This window comes from Ambystoma mexicanum, chromosome 1q (assembly GCF_040938575.1).
Source record: "Ambystoma mexicanum isolate Mex_15411 chromosome 1q, UKY_AmexF1_1, whole genome shotgun sequence".
NCBI classification, from domain to species: Eukaryota; Metazoa; Chordata; class Amphibia; order Caudata; family Ambystomatidae; genus Ambystoma; species Ambystoma mexicanum.
Genome location: NC_090922.1, coordinates 814,675,606 through 814,698,427, shown reverse-complemented (window position 1 = coordinate 814,698,427; position 22,822 = coordinate 814,675,606). Strand labels below are relative to the sequence as shown.

General features: G+C 45.1%; 1 protein-coding gene across 2 annotated transcripts in view; it reads right to left on the bottom strand.

The window, feature by feature from the left end:
* LOC138537035 (2-5A-dependent ribonuclease-like) overlaps positions 1–22,822 on the bottom strand; it is a 392,082-nt gene that overhangs the window by 43,910 nt on the left and 325,350 nt on the right. For both annotated transcript variants that reach the window (XM_069641422.1, XM_069641421.1), the window contains exon 6: positions 22,094–22,230. In XM_069641422.1, the coding sequence (XP_069497523.1) occupies positions 22,094–22,230 (137 nt within the window). The remainder of the gene's footprint in view (positions 1–22,093; positions 22,231–22,822) is intronic.

The following is a 22,822-nucleotide window of genomic DNA, read 5'->3' as shown; positions in this document are numbered from 1 at the left end:
AAGATGAACAGGATAGAAAAGACAGGGAACAAGAGAAGAGATTAAAAGAGGATGGAGAAAGAGCAAACAGAGACGAGAACAGATGTATCAGGAAGAACAGCAAAAGAAGGAAGAAAGGGCAGAGAAGCAAAGAAAGTATGACAACATGCATAGAGCAATTGAAGACCGGGATAGACAAGAAAGGTTGCGAGAAGAGGAAGAAGCGCAGAAATTAAGGGGCAAAAGGATGCAGAGACGAAGGGAAGAGGAAGAGCAAAGAGCAAACGAAAGGAGAGAGGAGAGGAGACAAGAAGAGGAAAGAGTTAGATGGGAGGCAAGAAAGCGAAGAGAATTAGACGAAGAAATGTAACAGAAAAGGAGACAGCGGGGGCGCTATATTGATCGCATTCAGAAAGAGTTAATGGAACGGAATCCAGTGTTACAGTGGGGCAATATAGAGAAGTTTGCTCCGTTAAAGGAGGCAGTGCCAGAGCCATCTAGGGCAGCCCTGGAAGAAAAATGTGATATAGGGAGCATCAGAGATAGGATCGATAAGGCCTATCAAGTCTTAAGGAAAAGTAGGCGATCGGAAAGCTGAGGGAAGGGAGATCAATCTTTGGTCCTCCACCCACGGAGTGGAGAGAGAGACGTGTTTAGTCTCGAGCATAGAGCACTGTCTCTAGACAGGCTGACGTTAAATAAAGGTGAAGGGGATGAGAGTCACACTTTCTGGGTGCTAGATATGTCAGACGAAGAGAGGGCATCCTTCCGTGGAGAGGAGGGGGAAGCACATGCAGTCCCGAGGGATGTCTGCAGACAGACAAGGAAGTAAGATGGTCTGATCTAGAGCAGCCTAAATAGAGGATGCCAGATCCCGTGGCGTATCCAGAACGTCTTAAAGGACAATCACATAGTGAGAAGAGAGAGTCGCCACCATATGTGAGCAGGCTAAGATCATTTCCAGGTAGAAGACTATCCGGAACCATTGTCCCCACTATGGATAGACAGACAATGGGAGCCGATTGCGGATTTGAGTTCACGGAGTTCCCTTTATTGGAGAAAGGTGGAGCAAGACCACAGTATCTTCCATGGCCACAGATGGATAAGGACAATTTAAGATGTAAACTTCCTATTGTAACGGCAGCTGTGGGAAAATTGATCTATGAGCTAGAGAAAATGACAGGGGGAAACACTTTAGCAATAGGGGACATTAAGGGTATCCTAGCAGCCATTCTTGGGGAAAGGGCTGATGACATTTGGACGAGAGCAGGCAATTCAAGTGTCACGGCACAGAACAGAGCGCACGATGGAGCGCCATTTAATAGTTTTGGAGCCGAAGTCTGGAGAGCGCTTAGGGTACAGTAACCTGACACATCAGATATGGGGGCAATTATGGCACGTAAGATGCAAGAAGATGAAGATCCGCTTGCTTACAGTCAAAGCATTCAGGAACGGTGCATCCTTGAAACACAGGAACCGTGGGGAAAGACAGTGGCAGTATTGTACCACATTTTATGTCAGGGATTGCCAGAACAGGTACAGAGGCACCTCAAGAAATTAGTGGGAATGGAAGCAAGGCCTTGGGCAGAGATACAGATGACCATAGTGCATCTGTCAGGTGTTGCAAGAGAAAAATAGGAAGAGGGAAGAGGCTAGAAAACTTGAGGAAGCCAAGATAGTCTCGCGAGGATAGCTCAGGGCAACGTGCTCGCCTTGGAAGCAAGACGACACGGAGCAACACAGGTTCGATCCACGGGTCGCATTTAGAAAACCTCTGGGTATTAAGCGCGTTATAAATATCCTATCATATCATATCATATCAAGTTAGTTCAGATAGAATTGTCAAAATATGCCATAGAAGGGGCGGTATTGACAAGCTGAGAAAGACTGGCAATGCAATACTAGTGGGTACATCGCAGGCGAATAATCAGCGCCAAATGGACCAAGGAGGGAATGGATTTATGCCGTGAGGCAGAGGAATTGGCTACAGAGGAAGGAGTGGTTTTCAAAATAATCAAGGTGGCTTTCAGAATATGCTGAACGATAATCAGAATGTGCAAGGAGGATTCAATCAAGGGGGGGCAAGTCAGAAGAGCTCCTCCTGTATGTTGGACATCTGCAATGACAGGCCACATTGCGCGCATTTGTGGGAGCCAAGGGTATGTAGAGAATGGGCAATTCTCAAGAGGGGGGCAGCTTATCCTCCAACATATAGCTAACAGGCTAGAGACGGGTTCGCCCAAGATCAGACAGTGTATCTAGCACAAGTACTGCAAATGCAACAGACACAGCAAGCACAATTGAATCCACCGCAAGGACAGTCACAGCACGCACCCATGCAGATACGCACCCATGCAGATACAGCAGAATGAAATAGGACAGTTATTGACACCTAGAATAGGGGGTGTCACTGTGGTGGAAGGAAGTCCCTACACAGGTACGGGGATAAACATGTATCCACAATAGAGCAGCTCACAGGGCGACTTGATGTGTTCAGTACTATCAGTGACACCAGACCCTCAAGAGGAACCAAGGGTTGATGTAACGATGTGAGGCAAATGTTTTTCTTTTCTAGTAGACAATGGGGCAACATTGAACAAGGATTCTCTGGAGCTACAAGTCGAGTTCCTTTTACTCCCGAATCACCAGTCTCTATAGTAGAGTGTGACATGTCTGTTCCATTATTGTATTCACGGCAAACACCAGTTAACATTCTAGGACGGGATTTAATGATGAAATTTAACATGACGATTTCTTTCACTGATGAAGGCATAGTGTGCTCTACTCCAGGAATACATTATATGTATGTGGGCAAATTTATATTGGCATATACAGGGCAAATGGCTCTGCGAGGAGTGCCACTTGAGCCAGAAGTTTTTCTTTATGGGATACGCATTCAATTGACCCGGATACCCGGCTTAGTGGGAAAGACTATGAGAATACCTGATGAGTTATTGTTCAGGCCACAGATACCTATGGACGAAGAGGGGGTACTGACTATTCACTTAGAACTAGATGCAGCTATAATACGAGGGGAAATGGCCATGCTCAAAGTAACCGATGACGAGGGCAGGCCATGGAGAACAGTGATTGCCATTGGGGAAGGTTATGACGTCACCGACGATGGCATGTTTAGAGATGACCTAGCAGATGACGAAGTGATATTTGAGATGAGTATTACATATTGGATCAGAATAGATAAAAGAGAGATCCCACAGCGAATGATGATAATGCGGCAGCGTCCAGCATTTTTTGATGAAGATTTGGAAAAAGTGCCAAACTCTTTATGGACTACAGGCCCCTATGACGTAGGGCTATTAAAGGGGTTAGAGGAGGTTAAGATAACGATGAAGCCAGGAGCAATTTCACCTTGAGTAAGACAGTACCCCATGTCTCGAGAGGCGGATAAAGGTATTTTTAAAACTATTTAATCTCTGATGGAATAGGGTATCTTGGTGACGTCCGAGTCACTGAGTAATACTGCGGTGTATCTGATTAAAAAATGAAAGGGAGGGGCGTGGAGATTTATACAAGATATGAGACCGATTAACCATATTGTAGAAGCAGAGTTTCCTTTAGTTCCTAATCCGGCGACAATACTATGTAGTATCCCAGCAGAGGCAAGATATTTTACAGTGATTGACTTGAAAAATGCGTTTTCCTCAATCCTGTTGAATAAGGACTCCCAAGACTTGATGTCATTTATGTTTCACCAAACCAAATTGAAGAGCACTCGTTTGCCCCAAGGGTACTGTGAGTCTCCATTGATTTTTAATAGAATCCTCCAGATGGACCTAGGCCATGTTGATTTCAAAAGCGTTGTAATACAGTACGTAGATGACATTTTGGTTCGTAGCACAACAGAAGATGAGTGCCGACAAGACTCGATTCAGTTAAAGACTATCCTAGCAGACAAGGGATATAAAGTAGATAAAGAGCAGTATTGTCAAGAAGAAGTGTTGTACATAATAGGCCAGTTGATCTAACATGAGGGACAGAAGGTCAGACCTGAAAGAGCTGAGGCAATTATGAAAACAACAAAACCACACACGGTAAAGCAAATGCAGCAATTTCTAGGATTATGCAACTACGTTAGAGCGTGGGTCTTTGATTAAAGTTCGTACACAAGACCCCTTTTGCAGGCTCTAAAGAAAGCAAAAGTGAATAAGGAAAAAATAGAATGGACTGAGGAAATGGAGGAAGGGTTTGAAGAATTAAAGAAAGCAATTTGTACAGCTCCCGTTTTAGGAATTCCCAATTATGCTGAGGAGTTATTTTTATTTTCGCATACGAATGGGACAGTCATGACAGCAGTGCCTAAACAGAGGACTACACTAGGGTACAAACCTCTGGCATATTACAGTGGGATTCTAGATCCAGTTATGAGAGGACGCTTTCCTTGCGAACAATCGCTGGCTGCAGCCGCGTTTGTAATTGAGAAGTCTACTAGCATTGTGATGGGGTGCTCTATGACGTTGTTTGTTGAACATGCTTTGTTTGCCATTTTGGAAAAACCTAAGGGTACGCTGACATGTCAGAGAGCGTCTGCATACAAAGTAGTTATATCGAATCCAGCAATTAAAATAGTCAGGTGTAAAATAGTGAACCCTGACACATTTGTAGCCGAGCCTGTGGCAGAGGGTGAGCATGTGCATGAATGCTCTAGCTATGAGGAGTTCTATTGGCAGGCTTATTAAAGCACTACAATTCCCAGTAGCCATTGCAATAGTCAAATGCGTAGCACATCTTGCAGGAATGAAGCCGCAGACGTAGAGGCCAAAAGGGTTGCATATTCTCCAGATATTTCTAGTTTTGATACACCAGATGTAAAAGAGAAAGTAGTCACGATTATGATAGTAAACAAAGGGTTTAATCATTTACCGAGAACACAGCTGATAGAAGTTCAAGGCAGTGCAGCGCAAGAAGAACAAGAATTGTGGAAACAAAGGGGGTGTTCCTTATCCCCCTCAGAAGCATTATGCAGACAAGACAGCACTGAAAAGTCAGTGATGCCAGTAGCATTATTGAGGGTAGTGCTTGAACAGCTGCATTAGCCCACACATGAAACAAGGGAATGCCTTGCAGCGGCTATTGCGGAGGACTGGTTTGTACCAAACCTGTTAGAACACGTTGCATTTTATGTAGTAATTTGCTTCGTATGTCAAAAGTTTACTGCTGGGCATACACTGCAAACCGAATGGTCCTTTTCAACATTTACATATTGACTATATTGATATGCTGCAAGAATGAAGTGGATATAGGTATTCAATAGAGATGGATCGAAGCAGGTCCTTGTACACACCCTTCACTTGCACAGTGAAGTTTCTAGTACGAGAAGTCTTTCCAAGATGGGGAGTATGTGAGGCGCTGAGATCCGACAATGGCCCCCATTTTGTTAATGAAGTATTTGAACAGATTAGTCTATTATTGAACATTAAGCACAGGTTTTCATCTGCTTATCACCTGCAAGCAAATGAAATATATGAGAGACTCAACGGTCTTCTCAAAGAGAGAATTGCAAAACTCTAATTGTCACTTCTCTCCGGAGGATAGCTCAGGGGCAACATGATCGCCTTGGAAGCAAGACGACACAGAGCAACACAGGTTTGATCCCTGGGTCCGTGCTTAGAAACCTCTGGGTATTAATCTCATTATAAATAACCTATCATATCATTATAACACTAAAGAAGGGATGGCTCTATTGCCTGCCCCTAGCATAATATGCATTACGGAATCAGTCTGGGTCAGACCACCACCTCACACCCCATAAGCTAGGGACAGGGAGGCGAATGAGAACGCCCTGGTCTCCTCCATCGAGGAGCAGAAGTGATGCCCCCAGAAGACTGCAGAAATGTTAGGAAATTAGTTACGTGCTTACTTGACATGTATGACCGCTAGTATCTCTGTCATTTCAGATCAACTCAAGCGCCAGGGGGGTCGGTCTCAGAACACAGAAGAATACCATTCAGCAACCGGACTTTCGACATTATTACCTGTAAATAGACTATTCTCTGGAGATGCTGTTCTAATACGCAATTTCACCAGAAAGTGGCATGAGCCGCGATTCTCAGGACCGTTCATAGTGGAAAATATTACTCCATCAGCAGTAAAAGTCCAAGGCAGTCCCTATACTGGTGAGGCCGCAGCACCCCTGACTATCGATTCAGAATCAAGACAAGGAGAAGTTCAGCACGGGCAGACTCGATCGATGACGAGGAAGAAGGTTGATGATTAAATAAAATAAATAAATAAATGCAAGTGTGCATTTGGACTGTGGCTCACATTGGACACTCTTTATAGATATTATAGCAGGAGTGCAAACTCAGTTCTTGAGTCACAGGAATCTTTGACTTGGACTTTAGAAAGTGTTGACATACTATAAAATTGCCACATCTGGAGTTCGAATTTGACAACTGGAAAGGCACCCAGTTTCCAGACTCGTTCCTCACTGAGTTTCTGCTTAGTTAAGCCAATGGTCCTATCCAATGTCACTGTCTATAGGCTCCTTCTCGCTGTTTTCATTTTTAATCTTCAAGCTTATCCTGCTCTTGTTGGGCGCAGTACTGATATATGCATTTTTCTGCATGATCCTAAGAATGGCCCTGCAATCAGGAGGCTGCTTGTGGCAATATTTGAACAGATCCTGCAGTTACCTGATTATCTAACAGAGTTGCCTGATTAAAAAGATGTTTTCCTTCCTTTAGGCAGTATACAGGAACAAAGAGGACAACCGAGAATGGCACAGTTATGGAAAGTGAGAAAACTCAACGACGTGTGGAGAATCGTAGATGGTGGGGACTAATGTATTGGTGTATAATATATGCAAGCACATCATTTATCATTGTTTTCCTGGTTCTTTTGGTCCACACTGTTTATTATATTGGTCCAAGCAAAGTAGAAGTCCCTTTGATTCTTCCCACCTTCAGTGACTCTTGCAGAATTGTCCGTTACCGAAAGGCCAAGGCCATTTGTGATTTTCTCTACACCAGTAGCTCGCGTGAGGGTGCCTATTCCTATGCCAAGTGTTCCTATGATTTCCCCTGTAGGAAGGACCATTGCTAACATACTTCATGAGTATTATGCAAACACTCACTTCAGGAAAGGGAGACATAGGAGAAGCACAAGGGAAGATGATCATGAATTGAATAATTATTTAGACACTACGGCACATTTGGGGAATAAAATGTGGTATCAGCACATGAGAAAAGTGGGAGAGAGAACGTCCAAAGAGAGTTGCTATGTCTGTGCTCTCATACCTTATGCCATTGGGACGTCATAAATATTCATAGCTATAGAAGTAGCAATCCAAAAAGCTCATTGCCTGACGCACCTTGCACTCTGCCATACAAGACGTCAATTCCAGGGTCGAACAGCATCCTTGGTATGGGTGATTGAGTAGACATCTCCAAGAGAAGATAACTATGTGCAAAATGTAAAGATAAGAGCGAAGTCAGACACAAAGAGTCAAGTGATATGATATGAACAGCCTGGAATGAATGGAGCAAGAAGCAGAAGAGAAGAAAACAAAATGTTGAAATGTCAAGGCTAGGATCATGAAGAAATACAAAGATGCAAGGAAAGGGGTCAGCTGAAAATCAAGGTAACAGTGCTGACTCCAGAAGGATGGGCGGAAGGCCTGATCATCTGTAAAGCATTAGCACTGACAGGATATTATGAGCCAGTCATAAACACTGCAGAGAATGAGTGCAAGCATCTTTGGCCGAAGATTGCAAAATTGCTGACATGGGTCGATGATAGAGGAGGACCTTTGCAGATAGTACCTCTAGCCAGTGCAGAGCTGTGTTTCCGAAACAATGGCACAAGAAAGGTTGGAAAGAATCAGCAGTGTGGCAGAATTTTCGCTGTACCATGAATGAAAGATGGGCCAGTAGTGATAATGGACCACTATTGGGCCTGCGGATCCAGAGCTTAAATGAAGTTGCCCAAGGACTGGGGAGGTCTGTGTTCCATTGTAGGTATTCATGTTCCAGCATTAGTGATCCTGAAGAGTGACCTGAACAGCAGATGCTCATCTGAGGAAAACGAGATCACTTGAGTTTCTCAATCGGACAAAGAGGGAGAATTACTTCTCATCTAAATCAATAGAAGCCTTCAATTCTATTCCGTATGAACATAGATTGTTCAGTCAGACTTCTGCAATATTCCAAACTATTTTCATGCCAGGGATCAAGACGATGGTGAATCCGAAGTGGTTACAGATCACTCGCTGGGAGCTCCTACAGACAATCAACACCACTATAAAGGCATTCAACGCTATCAAGGAAGAATTAAGAGCCATAAGACTGATGACTCTCCTGAACAGGTATGTCCTGGACATGATTACAGCGATGGATGGAGGTGTTTGCGCCAAAATCGGGGAATCATGTTGCGCATTCATACCTGCTCACGATGACGAGCATGGAACCTTGACAGAGGCCATAACGTTGCTGACGAACTTACACATCAAGATGGAAGATGAAGTAGAAGATATTGCAGATGACAGCTGGTTTGTATCGATCTTCTCATGGGTTCCACAATGGATGGCAAATATCTCCAAGTTCCTTGAAACACTATTGGTGATGATCATGTTTGGATTCTGTGTGATAAGGATAATAATCACACAGTGCAAAAAGACATCAAAGAAGGCAGTAGGAATGAAGATCATGATCAATGTTGAATCTGGATTTGGACCCATGGAGTGGACAGATGAAGAAATCAGAAAATATAGAGAAGCCAGTGTTCAATCACCTGAGGGAATGAAGTTCCTGTATCTGAGGAACCACAAGAAGTATGTGGGAAGATGGGTTTACAGTAGCCCGAATGGACAGTGCAGCCACATGACCTGGAGTGTTGATCACCATGTAAAATCAGCAGGATCTGTGAAAGAGTAGTAACGATATGGACTCCAAAGAAACACTTCTTCAAAAAAGGATGTCTAGATGTGGAGACTGGTGAACGAGTGGTCGATGAATCAACCAGAGGGGGGAGTGTAGAGGAGGAGCCAAATGCCTCTACCGGAAGTCCCGCCCCAATTCTGCCTATATGTTGGGAACCGGAAATAGTGAGAAGCACAAGCTCTGTAATGATGCCATAACACGAAAAACCTTTGAGACAAGGCATCCATTGAGGAAACCTTTCTTCATGTATCCACGAAGAGCTGACAGTCTCTTGAGAGAGATCCCCGAGGATTTGTGAAGATGACTGAAAGAGAAGACTGGTGACGTCACATGAAGCAAGGATGACGCACCAAGAAGAGATGCTGAGAGAAAAGGTGAACCGACTGTATAGAATCTGGTGACAAAGTAAAGGATTGAGTATCCCTTTACTTGCGGAATGAAGATTACATGTGCAAAAGCACTGAAGAAAATTAAAACCATTTTATAATTGTTCAGATGCTGTAACGCAAGTAGACAAAGTATTCATGAAGGCTGGCTATAAGTAGTGAATAGACTACAGGCGATGCTGCCATTATATAGAATCTGGATGTTCCACGTCGTGTTTTAGCGAACTAGGACCCCATGAACAGAAGGGCTGAAAGTGTGGCGCAGAAGGATAAAAACAGCAGACGATGGAGGAAGAATCTAGAAGGCTTGTCTGGCCCAGTGTCAAGGGTTGGGGCAGCCAAGAAACTGGTTATCTATCATGGAAAGATACAATGAACGTGAGAAGGAAGACAAGCTCCTGTTAAGGTGCGACGGGAAGACTATGAGTGCCAAGTTTTATTCATTTTAATAGTATTAAGTGCAAAGAAGGAGCTCAAAACACGGTATCCTGTCACATGGTCTGGATGGAAATAAGACTTTGGGCAAGCTACGCCGAGCCTTGAAGATAAGAGCATGCTCACACTCCGTTCTATTCACAGGAGCAGTGATACTTTGCAAGGCCAAGTTCAAAGACAAGTCAAATGGCAGATGGCTTGAGTGATGATGGATAATGGGCTAATTTGGGCGGGAAGGCATGGTCAAGTCCAGCCCACAAGCACCTGGGGTTCCAGTTTGTGTTCTGCTAGCGAGTGGAATATTCCAGAAGGGTACAAGCCTGCCAACCAATTGTAGAGGGCCACATATTAAAGAGCCCTATGGTTTGAAACCCAATTAAACTTCATGGATTTAATGATAGTGAAGATGAATTGCACTAGGGGTGGGCATAGCTATCCACCTGACTGTAGAGACCCAATCACGATCCTATCCACCATAGAAAATATACCTTGATGTTCCCGTTGTCCTACCACAATCCCACTTAGGCTTTCTTAGTTTGCCACGTAGTATGACGTCAATGATGACAAGTTTTTACTATAAAATTTCTTTTTTATGAAAAGTTCGGAGCGATTATGCTGTGAGATGTCCGTTGTTGTCTGTTGTACTCTCTGTTTTAGATAATTGTTAATAAAACAGCTAAGTTTTGCCAATTTCCTGAGTCAGTCTTATTATTGATGTAGAAGTAAATTCTGCATTCCCATCCATCCAATTAAGTGCTATTCCACTTAAAAGGGCCTACGGGTTCAGTCTGTTTCGGGGGCCTGTCGTGTGATGATCGTGACCGGGATGGCCCAGAGGACAGGGAACGTTCAAACCTTCCCCTCGATGCTGCATGTTTTGCCAATTTCCTGAGTCAGTCTTATTATTGATGTAGAAGTAAATTCTGCATCCCCATCCATCCAATTAAGTGCTATTCCACTTAAAAGGGCCTACGGGTTCAGTCTGTTTCGGGGGCCTGTCGTGTGATGATCGTGACCGGGATGGCCCAGAGGACAGGGAACGTTCAAACCTTCCCCTCGATGCTGCATGTGGCTTATCGATCGACGACGTGGTCGACTTTCGGCTGTGGGGGATGGGCTTGGTGTGATGCAACTTGGTTGTGCTTGAGCCGCCGGGTGTCACCCCCATAGCAGAACCGCCAGCCTGCCTGTTGGGGTCTCGGACTCGGGAATCCGTTGGATCCTGATCGCACTCTGCGTCACTTAGGACGTTGATGCTGCCATCGCTGGAGGCTCTCTCGACATCCATGGTGGCCTCGGCCTGCATGGCATTGTGGGCCCAGCGTGTGGTCTTGCGATCCATTAAAGTCTTTGGCCTGAACAGTTTGCAAGACTTGCACTGTTCTTCAGCGTGGTCCCTGGGAAGACAAAGGTTGCACACTCAGTGCAAAATCCTTCCAGGGAAACTTCCTGTTACAGGAAGGACAACATTTAAAAGGAGTGTTTTCCATAATGTATAAGGATGGCAGCCTGGTGAAATAAATGGGAGTAAAGGGGGAATATATATTTTCTTAGTGAGACTGGAATATGAACCTCCCCCCACTCTCCCTACTGTACCGGGCCAGGGACCGATGGGCCTTGAAAGGCCGTAGACAAAGGATCGTCGAGACAGGAATTGCTGTCGTCGATGAATGGACTTGCCCTCGAAGCTGTTGCCGGAGATCTTGCATTAAACGGTAGTCGAAAGGACAGAAAGAAGTACTAAGATTAAACTTTTATTAAGTAATGGCATCAGCCAAGAAGGAGCTCTGCGATATGCGTCCAACTATGATGGCGGAAAAAACCAATCTGAGGGACCTCAACGCGTGGAGGACCATGGGTACAGTAGACGTCACACTAGGGATAGTATTACTGGCACGCCCTGTCGACGTCCCTTTTCGAGTTTCGAAAACAAAAAATGTAATACTCTGTAGCTTCCACTAGATGTCGGCCTATGCATAGCATGTGATCTAAACAGGTCCACTATGATACATTACTCACCGTAATCGTATTTCTGATGCTTGTATCTGCTTAGATTCACATGCTGTGCATAGGCTGACATCTAGTGGAAGCTGCAGAGTATTACAGTTGTTGTTTTCGAAACTCGAAAAGGGACGTCGACAGGGCGTGCCAGTAATACTATCCCTAGTGTGACGTCCACTGTACCCATGATCCCTTACGCGTCGAGGTCCCTCTGTTAGTTATTTTTCTGACATGAGGTAGCATGAGGTGTGGCGTGAGTACAGTTGTATCCAAGCAGATACCTATCAGACAAGCTCGTAAGCATCCATGCGCCTTCTCTCCGAGGGCAGGAAGGGTGGGTCGCATGTGAATCTAAGCAGATACAAGCATCAGAAATACGATTACGGTGAGTAATGTATCCCTTCTGAGGCTTGTGGAATCTGCTTAGATCACATGCTGTGAATAGATTAGCGAGCAGTGGAAGAAGGAGGTGGGATGTGAGAAGGTTCATGAGCAAATAAGTGTCTTAGAACCGCTTGTCCCACTTGTGTATCTGTCTTTGAATGGGTGTCAATGCAGTAGTGCTGAGTGAAAGTATGTATAGAGCTCCATGTAGCTGCTTTGCAAATACTGTCTAAGGGGACATTTGCAATGAAAGCCAAAGTGGCTCCAGTACCTCTTGTGGAGTGGGCCCTTGGGCGTAAAAGGCATTACTTGTTTGAAAGGGAATAGCACAGTTGGATACATCTGACTATCCACCTAGAGATGGCATTTTTTGAGATGCGATCTCCTTCTCTGCCTGGTGCTATGGAGACAAACAGTTGATCTGTTTTTCTTAGCTGTCTGGTCTTGTTTACATAGTAGAGGAACGCCTTCCTCACATCTAGTGTGTGGAGTTTTACCTCAGCAGAGCTTTTGGGTTCCTAGAAGAAAGCCGGTAGCTCAATAGACTGGTTAACATGGAATTTGGAAATGAACTTAGGTGAGAACCTAGGGTGAGTCCGATAAAACCAGTTTGTCCTTGTGTATAGTAAAGAAAGGATCCTGCACTGACAGAGCTTGGATTTCACTGACCCTTCTTATGGAAGGGATGGCTACTAAGAAGGCAGTTTTATAAGTCAGGTGTTTGAGACTAGACTTGTGCATCGGCTCTAATGGGGGTCCCATGAGCTTAACGAGTACCACGTTTAGGTCCCAACCTGGCGGTGGGTTAGAGATTGGAGGATGGAGTCTCTTTACCCCCTCCATAAATGCTTTGATGACAGGTACTTTCCACCATGAAAAATTATTATGGGAAGTGGTGTAGGCTGACAAGGCCGCCAGGTGGACCTTTAGGGAGTTGAACACTAAGCCTGCATCCAGTAGGTGGAGCATGTAGGTAAGAATGTTAGATGGAGTACAATCAATGGGATTGATTTGCTTATTCTGGCACCAAATTACGATACGTTTCCATGTATCAAAGTAACAGTGCCTAGTGTTTGGTTTTCTTGACTCTTTCAAGATATCCATGCATCTCTGTGGTAGATTGAGATGCCCGAACTCTATGACTTCAGGAGCCATGCTGCCAAGTTCATAGAGTGTGGCTGTGGGTGCACTGTTAGTCCCTTGTGCTCGGTGAGTAGGTTGTATTGGCACAGGAGTTTGATGGTATTGCACATTGTCAGACTGCGCAGATGTGGATACCACGGTTGTCTCGCCCACATAGGAGCAACTAGGATGAGCGTCATCGGTTCCTTGTGTAATTTGTTAACCACTTTCCTCATGAGAGGAGTCGGGGGGGGAAAAGCATAGGCAAACCTCCCTGACCAGTTCATCCATAGGGCGTTCCCCTTGAAGCTTGGCTGGGGGAACCTGGACGCGAAGTCTGGGCATTGACGATTTTCTCTTGTGGCGAATAGGTCTATAGTTGGAAAACCCCACTGAGAGAAGAGGTGTTCTACGACCTCTTTGTGTAGACGCCACTCGTGATCTTCTGGCAGGGGATCTCTGCTCAATGAGTATGCTAGAACGTTGAGTTCCCCTGGAACATGTTGTGATGACAGGAGCATTTTCCGTTTGAGTGCCCATTTCCAGATTTTCTGTGCGAGTTTGGATAGATTTGGAGAACGTGTCCCCCCCTTTTTGTTGATATAAAACATTGCTGTGGTGCTGTCTGTTAGGATCTGCACCGACAGGCCTGTTAAATGGGGTTCAAATACTTGAAGGGCTTTCAATACTGCCAGAAGTTCCAGCACATTGATGTGGTTCTGAGCTGCAGTGTGAGACCACAGACCCCGAGCTGTGTGGTGAAGGTAGTGAGCCCCCCACCCTGCAAGTGAGGCATCTGTTGTGACCACTGTCTGTATCTGTGGATCGTAGAAGGGTTTCTCCTTCGTCAGATTCTCTCTCGTCCACCAACGAAGATTTTGTACCAGTGTTGGTGAAACAACCACTAGATCGTCCCACTGCCTGCCTGCCTGAGACCATTGTTTCGCCAGGTGCGCGTGTGGAACCAGTTATATGCAAGATGCCATCATGCCTATTAAACGCATCGCTTTGTGCACCCTTATCTGGCAGCCGGCCTGATAATGTGGAATTTGCAGTAACAAGTTTGTTATTCTCTCCTCTGAGGGAAGACCAACCTTTCCTCTGTGTTTAGGATAGCTCCTAGGAACTGTTTGGAGGTGCTGGGCATCAGGCTTGATTTTTTCTCGTTGATCGAGAAGCCTAATTGAAAGAGGAGGTTGATAGTTGTTTAGATGTTTTGTCTGCAAATCAGAGGTGATTCCCGTTATGAGCCAATCGTCCACTAGGATTTTCCTTTAGCTTCTCCACCACTGCTGTCTGTTGGCGCCTGAATGCCCACGGGCTTTGGCGCCTTATAAATCTGAATAACATAACATAACAAGGGTACACTGGGATTGCCTGCCAGCGCAGGTGCGCTGCCACCACCGCCAGTACCTTGGTGAATACCCTTGGAGCTGAGGCTATTCCGAAGGGCAGCACCTTGAATTGGTAGTGCTGGTTCGCTATCTTGAAACACAAGAATTTTCTGTGCGCTGGGAACATTGAAATATGAAAATAGGCATCTTTCATATCCAGTGTTGCCATGTAATCCCCCTTTTTTAGAAGCGGGATTACTTCTTGTAGCGTTGTCATGCAGAACTTTTGTGGCTTGACATACTTGTTTGCAGGCCTCAAATCTAACACTGGGCGCAAAGTTAGATCTTTTTTGGGCACAGGGAAGTAAGTTGAATAAATACCCGTTTACCTAGCTGGGACCACTTCTATGGCATCCTTTAATAGAAGTGCTGTTATTTCTTCTAGAAGGATCCGCTGATGTTCCACTGAGTGGACCTTCTGTCTCAGGGGGTGGTCGCGAGGACGTTGAAGAAGTTCTATGCAGTAGCCCCCTGCTACCATGGACAGCACCCATCTGTCCAAGGTGATACCCTCCCATGCGTGGGTGTAATTGGAAATGCGTACTCCTACTGGAGATGCATGGGAGGGTACCTGGAGCGGATTGTCACTTGCTCTGAGGTGGGGTGCCACTCGAGCTGGGCCTGTGTCCAGATTACCACGACCTCTACATTGTCCTTGTGGATAGCCCTGAAAGGTTTGTCCTTGGTTGTTGCCATAGGAACCTTGGCCTTGGTTGTATCCTGATCCCCTCTGAGAATTTTGGCCACGAAAGCAAGGAAAATTGCTGTTACCTCTTTGCCCCATGGGCTTGTTCGTGAGCTGACCTAAGGACTTTAGAGTGTCATACTCGTCCTTTGCTGTCTTGAGTGCGTCTTCTACAGCCTTGCCGAAGAGCACATCATTTTCCACTGGCATATTAATTAAGGTGGCCTGTGTTTCTGGCCTGAAGCCTGATTGGCAAAGCCATGCGTGTCTCTTTATGATAGTGCCCTCAGCGATAACTCTACTTGCATTGTCAGCCGCGTCAAAATTTGACTTTTGGAGACAGGTAGACACAGCTATTCTGTCTGCTGCCATGTGGGCTAATTGAGATTTAAGTGGCTCAGGTGCAGATGAGAGTAATTCAGAAACCTCTTCCCACTTATGGCAGTTTTAACTTGCCAAAAGTGTAGCATTATTTGCAATTCTTGTCTGGTAGGCTGCAGAAGAGGCTACATTTCTGCCCATGGCATTCATTTTTTTGCTCTCCTTATCCGGAGGAGCCTTGGAGGAAACAAAGGGGTTTGCCTGCTCTCTTTCTTGTGGTGGTAAACACCAAAGAGTCTGGTTTTAACTGGCCTCTTATGTATAGGGGGTCTGAGAGTGCAGGCCTGAACAGTTTTTCCACACGCGGGTTGACGGCCCGTGTGAGGTTAGGTGCCTCCAAAGAAGGCTGGATTCTGCGTTGCACAGATGTTAATAGTGGAATAAACTGTCCTAGAGTCTTTTTGTCTCCCAGCAATTGCTCAGCGAAGTCTCTGTCTTTCTGTACCTCTTGTGTGTCAATGCAGAAGTGTTCGGCCGCTTTGGTTAGGACTTCGTTGAGGAGGGGTTGATTGTCCACAGGGGAATCTACCACTGAAGGGTCCTGATTAATAGGGGAACCTATGGAATACATGTTCGCCTCCTGGTCCGGGTCCTCATCGTCCCGATAGTAAAGTTCGCCTATGTCCTCATCAATAAATTGAGGGTCAGATGTATCGACGAATGAAAGATCATCCTGGTCTTCTGGATCTATTTCAGGGTCATAAAGATCTATAATTCTGCCCTGTGTTGGGACATCAGAACGTGCCCTCTTGGTAGGGGGTTGAGAGACAGGGGGTTGGGAGACCGAGGGGGCTGAGGTGGGAGGGGTGGACTGAAAGCTTTGAAGATAATCTGGGTTTTTTTCAAAGAAATTCGTCATAAAGGTCATTCTTCGCATGAGACTGTCGATATCCTGCGAAGACCATTCCTTTGAACTTGGGATTACAGTGTTGGGAATACCCATGTCTTCATTAGTAGGAGGTATAACATTAGGCCTAGAGTCTTTAGGTTTCCCTATTGGCTTGGATAAGATACCCTTTTGTGAGGACCTGTCCCTAGTAGGACTCTTGTCCCTATGGGGGGTCTTAGAGGAAGTCTTATGGTGTTTCTCCCCACTCTGGGGCCCAGAGGAGTGTGTAACTGACTTTTTGGGGCCTGACGTTTTAGTAGATGAAGAATGTCGAACTTCGGTGTGGGGGCAGAGGTCTCGTCTGTGGACAAACGACCTTCGGAAGGTGTTTTTCGTGCAACACCCTTGCCATCTTTCAATGTCTTAGCCCTGTCGTTTGGCGATCTAGAACGAGATTGTCCAGAGGACCGGGATTCGGTGGACCGTTCACGGGGTGTCAAACGTTGTCGAGTATTCTAATCATCTGTCGAATGTCGACTGGGGCTTGTGTGTTTTGTAGTGTGTGCTTTGGAAGCGCTTCCGCCGCCGGGTTTAGTCCCCACAACATGGCCGCCGGCCTGTCCTACGAGGTCGGGGGCCTGCGCTTGGGTAGATACTCTGGTGCCCTCGCCGTCTGAAAGTGCAGTGTCGCTGCCATCGCTGAAGGCTCCTTCTATCTCCATGGCTTCAAGTTGCCTGGCGTAGTGGGCCCATCGCTTAGTGGACAGTCCTTTAACGTCTTAGGCTTGAACAGAGTGCACGCTCAACAAGACGTTTCGACGTGGTTTCTCGGGAGACACAAGTTGCAAACTAAATGTTTGTCTACGGGAATTTTTGGTTGCACTTAGGGCAAAACTTAAATGGAGTGTTTTCCATAATACTGGGTAAAGGTGATGGCAGCTGGGCGAACAAAGTGTAGGAAGGGGAGAATATGCATTCTAAAATGGCCTCCTAATAATGGCCTCCCCCCTCTTTCCCTACTGTCTGGGCCGAGGCCCGGGGTGGCCTTCCAAGGCCGTACGGTCAGTCGCGATGGTCTCAGACGGTAGAATTCTTTCTCTTTCCTCGGCGTGGTGTTATGGCAGTCGAAGAAAGGATAGAAAGAAAAACTATCGTAATTATAGAACTTCAATGGCTTATCATTTTGCCTACTGCAGTGCATGATCCAAGGAGAGAGACGCTCTTCGATTGGCCGACTAATCACCAATGTGATAAATATACTCTTAAGAGCATACCAAACTGGTTTTTATTCCACTCCCCCACTTCACTATCACTACCTTTAATAAAAATAACAAGGGTAACAATTGCTATGTTTAATTTTTGTGTTTGAGGATGTGGTACAATGTTGGGGGTATCATTTTATTCCAGGGAAGAACCCATGTTTCTTTCATATTTGTTTATGAAGCATTCAGATTCGTCTCCTAAAAATGAAGCAATATTGGAGGTCATTACAACCTTGGTGCTAAGTGCACCAACTTTACCACCATGGTGTAAACTACGTTTACACCATGTTGGATGGCGGATTCACCGCCCCATTCCAAGGTGAGTGGGGCGGTAAATCCCCATTTCCCATTTTCCCTTCCCCATTCCCATTTTTGCCCCATAGGGCATAATGGGAGTGGGGAAGGCGCTAATTACGCCGCAGTAAATTACGGCGGCGTAATTAGCACCATGGCGGGTTAGCGCCATGGACTTTAACGCCTGCCAAAAGCAGGCGTTAAAGTGGGAATCCGGCGTTAAGGGTTAGCGCCGTCGTTAACCCTTAACGCCGGGGTTGTAATGACCTCCATTGTCTGTGTTTGGCACATTTAACAGTCTGCACATAAACAGTTAACATATAGATGTCCCCACAAGATAAAGTGCTGTAGCATAACACATCTATGTATTGTCAAAAATATGGGTACGTTCTTAGCTTCACCCTACTAGTATGATTGCTCTAACAATCACTTCAATAAACCGGTTTCGGTATGTTTGACCGAAAGAAAATGGGTCGAAAAAAATAGATTGAAAAAAACCAGACCTCATGCAACATCATAATGTATGATGTTGCATGCTTTGAAAAAAAAAATATTTCATTCCCCACTCCCCACCCGCAACTTACCTGTTATCTCACCGCCTGGTCCACTTCAGCCCATAGGTGTCAGATCCGTCCCTCCAACGCGGGTCGGATCTGGCGCTGCAGGGTCCTTTTTCCTTTTCTTTCCTTTTTTTTCCGGTGCCCCACCTCCAATATTGAAGAAGATGGGGATGCCCCTGCAACCCCCAAAGGCTAATACGTCCCGAATATGAGGGCGGGGGCCACCATGGGCCACTATGCACTTAGTCTATAGAGCACCAGGACCTGTCGACACCTTCGCAGATGGCATTACCACCCTACTATCAGCCAACACTAAGCCAAATTCACAAATCATCCTACTGGACGATTTAAATCTTGGCTTCCAAGATGCCAATGACCTTAAAGCCTTAGACATTGCCAATACCATAACAGAACTGGGCTTCTCCCATCGCATCCACGAACCTACCCACATCAAAGGGAGAACCCTTGGTTGGCTGGTTGATCTTAACTGTAACATCAACATAGTGGCAAATACCCCTTGCGTCTGGTCAGATCAATATCAAAGCTAATAAGCACCGCCCCAAACAAAATATTGCATCATCCATCAATACTAGAAACAAAAGGGACATAACAAATGAGAAACTACTCCCTCTAGTACTGCCCTTACTTAACAAAGCAACCGAGTCCTGTGCTGACCCCACGGTCCTAGTTGACACCTATAATCACACCATACTCAAGGCCATTAATTCCATTGCCCCACTCAAACTATGGAAATCCAAGCCACAGGCTCACTTGAACTCCAGGTTCACGCCAGATCTTAGAACACTATTCAAGGAAAAAAGAAATGCTGAGACCCGCTGGAAAAGCTTACCTTCAGCCACAAATAAGGACAGCCTTATACTAGCGTCTCTTAACTACAAAGAGGCAATATTCCAAGCCAAAAAAGACATTTATAATAATCGAATAGTGCAAGCAACGTCTAGCACTAAAGAGCTCTTCAAGATTCTCAAAGAATTAGAATCACCCTCAGCTCCCCCGAGACCTGCATTAAAGACAATAGATGGTGCGATAACATCCAAAATGCACTTTTGGGTAAAATCACCATATTACAACCCCTTACTTATAAAGCCACTAGTAGACCCTAATATCCCCACCAATTACAAGTCGATCATGACCGTACCCTTCTTACTTAACATTCTAGATAGAGTGGCTTACCTGCAGATCCAGGACTACCTAGAATTTAACAATCTACTTGGCCTCAGACAATCGGGATTCCGACCTAAGCATGGAACTGAAACAGCCCTAGTTGACCTAAAAACCCAAAGTGAAGACTTTAATGATAAAGGCAGGATGGCCCTCCTCTTAATGCTTGACCTTTCGGCGGCGTTTGATTTGGTCAACCATCAAATACTCTGCCAACATCTAAGAACCGCAGCCAACTTCTCCAACAAAGCCACTACTTGGATTAGATCCTTCCTGAAGAATAGATCCATGAGAGTCTTCTCTCCATTGGCATCTGTGGAACCCTATCTGGTACTGTATGGGGTCCCCCAAGGATCCTGTGTATCACCCACATTATACAATGTGTTTACCAAGCCCCTCTTTGATATTCTCGACTATTTGGTTGTCACCTACACTAATTAAGCAGATGACAACCAAATACTCATTCCCACCACTGGAGACCAGATAGCTGACTCCAAAAAGCTAAACAACATTTATTCGGTTATCCAGGCCTGGATGGCACAACATGGGCTCTGTCTTAACGGTGATAAGACAGAGCTACTCCTCCTTGGATCCCAACCAAGACTTAACAGACTTGACCCCGCCTTAAACTCCTTTATCATCGATGGCAACATCATAAAAGTATCTAGCGACACAAAAACCCTAGGCATTTATCTGGATTCCACTCTATCTTTAAAAAGACAAACCAATGCCATTATATCATCTACAGCCTACACCTGCAAACCTATCACTGCCTGCCGACCATTCCTCACCCCATTCAACTGCATCACCCTTGCTAGAACCCTCATCATGTCAAAACTCGACTACTGCAATGCGCTCTATCTAGGGACCAGCCAACGGAACCTGGTATATATTGTATATATATTGAAACATGTAAACTGTATATGTAAAATTGTGTTATATATGTTATTTGGATATGTATTATGATGTATCTTCATGTATCACAAAATTAAATGTAAATCTATGTAACCGTACCCTTAAAAAATTCAGCCAGATGCCTTTGGGCCAGGCGCACAATACAAACAAACAAAATACAAATACAAACCCCGCTCCCTATGTTTGCCACGTATTAGCCTAATTGATCGGTTTTATTCGATCTAATGTTACTGGCCAAATTCGATCAAATGTAACTTTCGGTCAAATAAAACCGAACAAATATACTAATTCGACTAAACCTAATAAATCACTTTCAAATAGATACAACGGGGGAACAATGACAACATCACAAAGGGCAAATACGTGATCCATAAACTAAGCTGAAAACATCTCATAAGAGGTACGATATGCACAAATCTTAAAATGGCTTAAGGGGAATGCTAATATTATGTTAAACGACCTTTGTACTGCACCATACTACCACCGTAGTAGTCTATGACCAACTAGGCCTGTCAGTGGAGTGCCTTACTGTGACCCCGCCCAGGGTATCCAGGCCTTAGTCTGCCAGAGAAAGAAAATGAGCCAGGGGAAGATAAGGGGAAGGAATACTTTATGTTAGCATGGGTGTGCGTCAGTCCTGGTAGGTGAATAATATATCCTGAAGTGTGTTACTTGGGTTGCAGTTCGAGGGCACATTTGGAGAATTTTAGAATAGTATACAATGTAATGTTGGATGCATGAGGGGCTCAAGAGTGTTTTTTGCCAATCCTGGAAGTTTGGTGGCTTATTTTCCCAAGTGTCTCTATACTTTTTACCCAGGTCAAACCCCAGAATGTTAATTCTGTGACTGTTAAGCCTGATCCAAGAGTTGTATAGTCGAGTATAGACTATGTATGAAGGTGAATGCTGTTGGTAACAGAAGTTAAGGGAATGGGAAGATCAAATTAATACAGGCCTGGCACCTTGACGTCAGAAAGGTTATTTGTTAAGAGGCTGTTGCATGTTATGGTGTGCTGGACTTTATTTTAATTCAAGATGAGAGAGGGTGGTGTCAAGTGCTAAAACTATTGTTCATTCTTTCCAATGTATTCTTCCAAAGCTACCATCCCTCAAGTTCTAATGCCCACATTGGTATACACGCACAATATACAATAATCTTAATCACAAAGTAGAATGCAGCTCCTCGGCCACATATATCTCTATTAACATATGATACAACGGAAAGCATTAAGCAACAATGCAGCCACTCCTCCATGTGCTCTTGCCTCTGTACCCTTCCATGCGGAAAATGGACTACAGAAAACTGCACCAATTATACCCCTGAGGCTAAGGTAAGCAAACGTGCGTCATGTGAGGTTCTGATAGTGGCCATTGGAAATGTGCTTACCTCTTTGGCTTCTCTAGCAGGTGTTCCCCCATGTTCCTGATGAACTTCAGAAGGCTGCTGACGATGTCAGTGTAGGGGAATTTTTTATTCCGTTTTTTATTCCATTTTATCATGTCATCCATAACCTCCTTATCAATCTACAAAGGCATTGGCAACACAGTGAGTAACGGTGGGTTAACAGAGAATACATTTTGCAAATAAAGTTGGTTAACAGGATCTCAGCGTATATCTTCACTTGGCTGAATTTACACCACCTCAATGACTGCTTTTAGTGTCATACCACTGACCAAAATAAAGGAGGCAATGGCCTACAGCGAAACGGAAAAGGCAGGCCAGCTCCAGGCATTAGGCAACAATGTGGTTACCTCAAGGGAGCGCTATACATCGGGCACTAGAAACATTTGTCCCCCAGCTACAGGCTGGCACATGGCCTTGATGAGACAAAGGGTGGCATGCAGATTATTGCCCAGTCTTCTAATGGTTCTCTCCGTTGCATGGCCTGCATCAGCCCACACCACCTACTATTGGTCAAAATCAGATAGATGCCACAACTGAACATGAGAACGGGCTACGTTAGGTAGTAAAGCCTGTGTGGAAAATAGTGTGCTCTTCTGCTTCACCAGCCAGACCCAGGATTAGACTCTTCTCTGGGTAAACATAGTCTGATCCTCTCCTCTACTTGGTCAGAGTCAGATTAGGATAGGAGGCTAGACACCTGTTATGAACAGA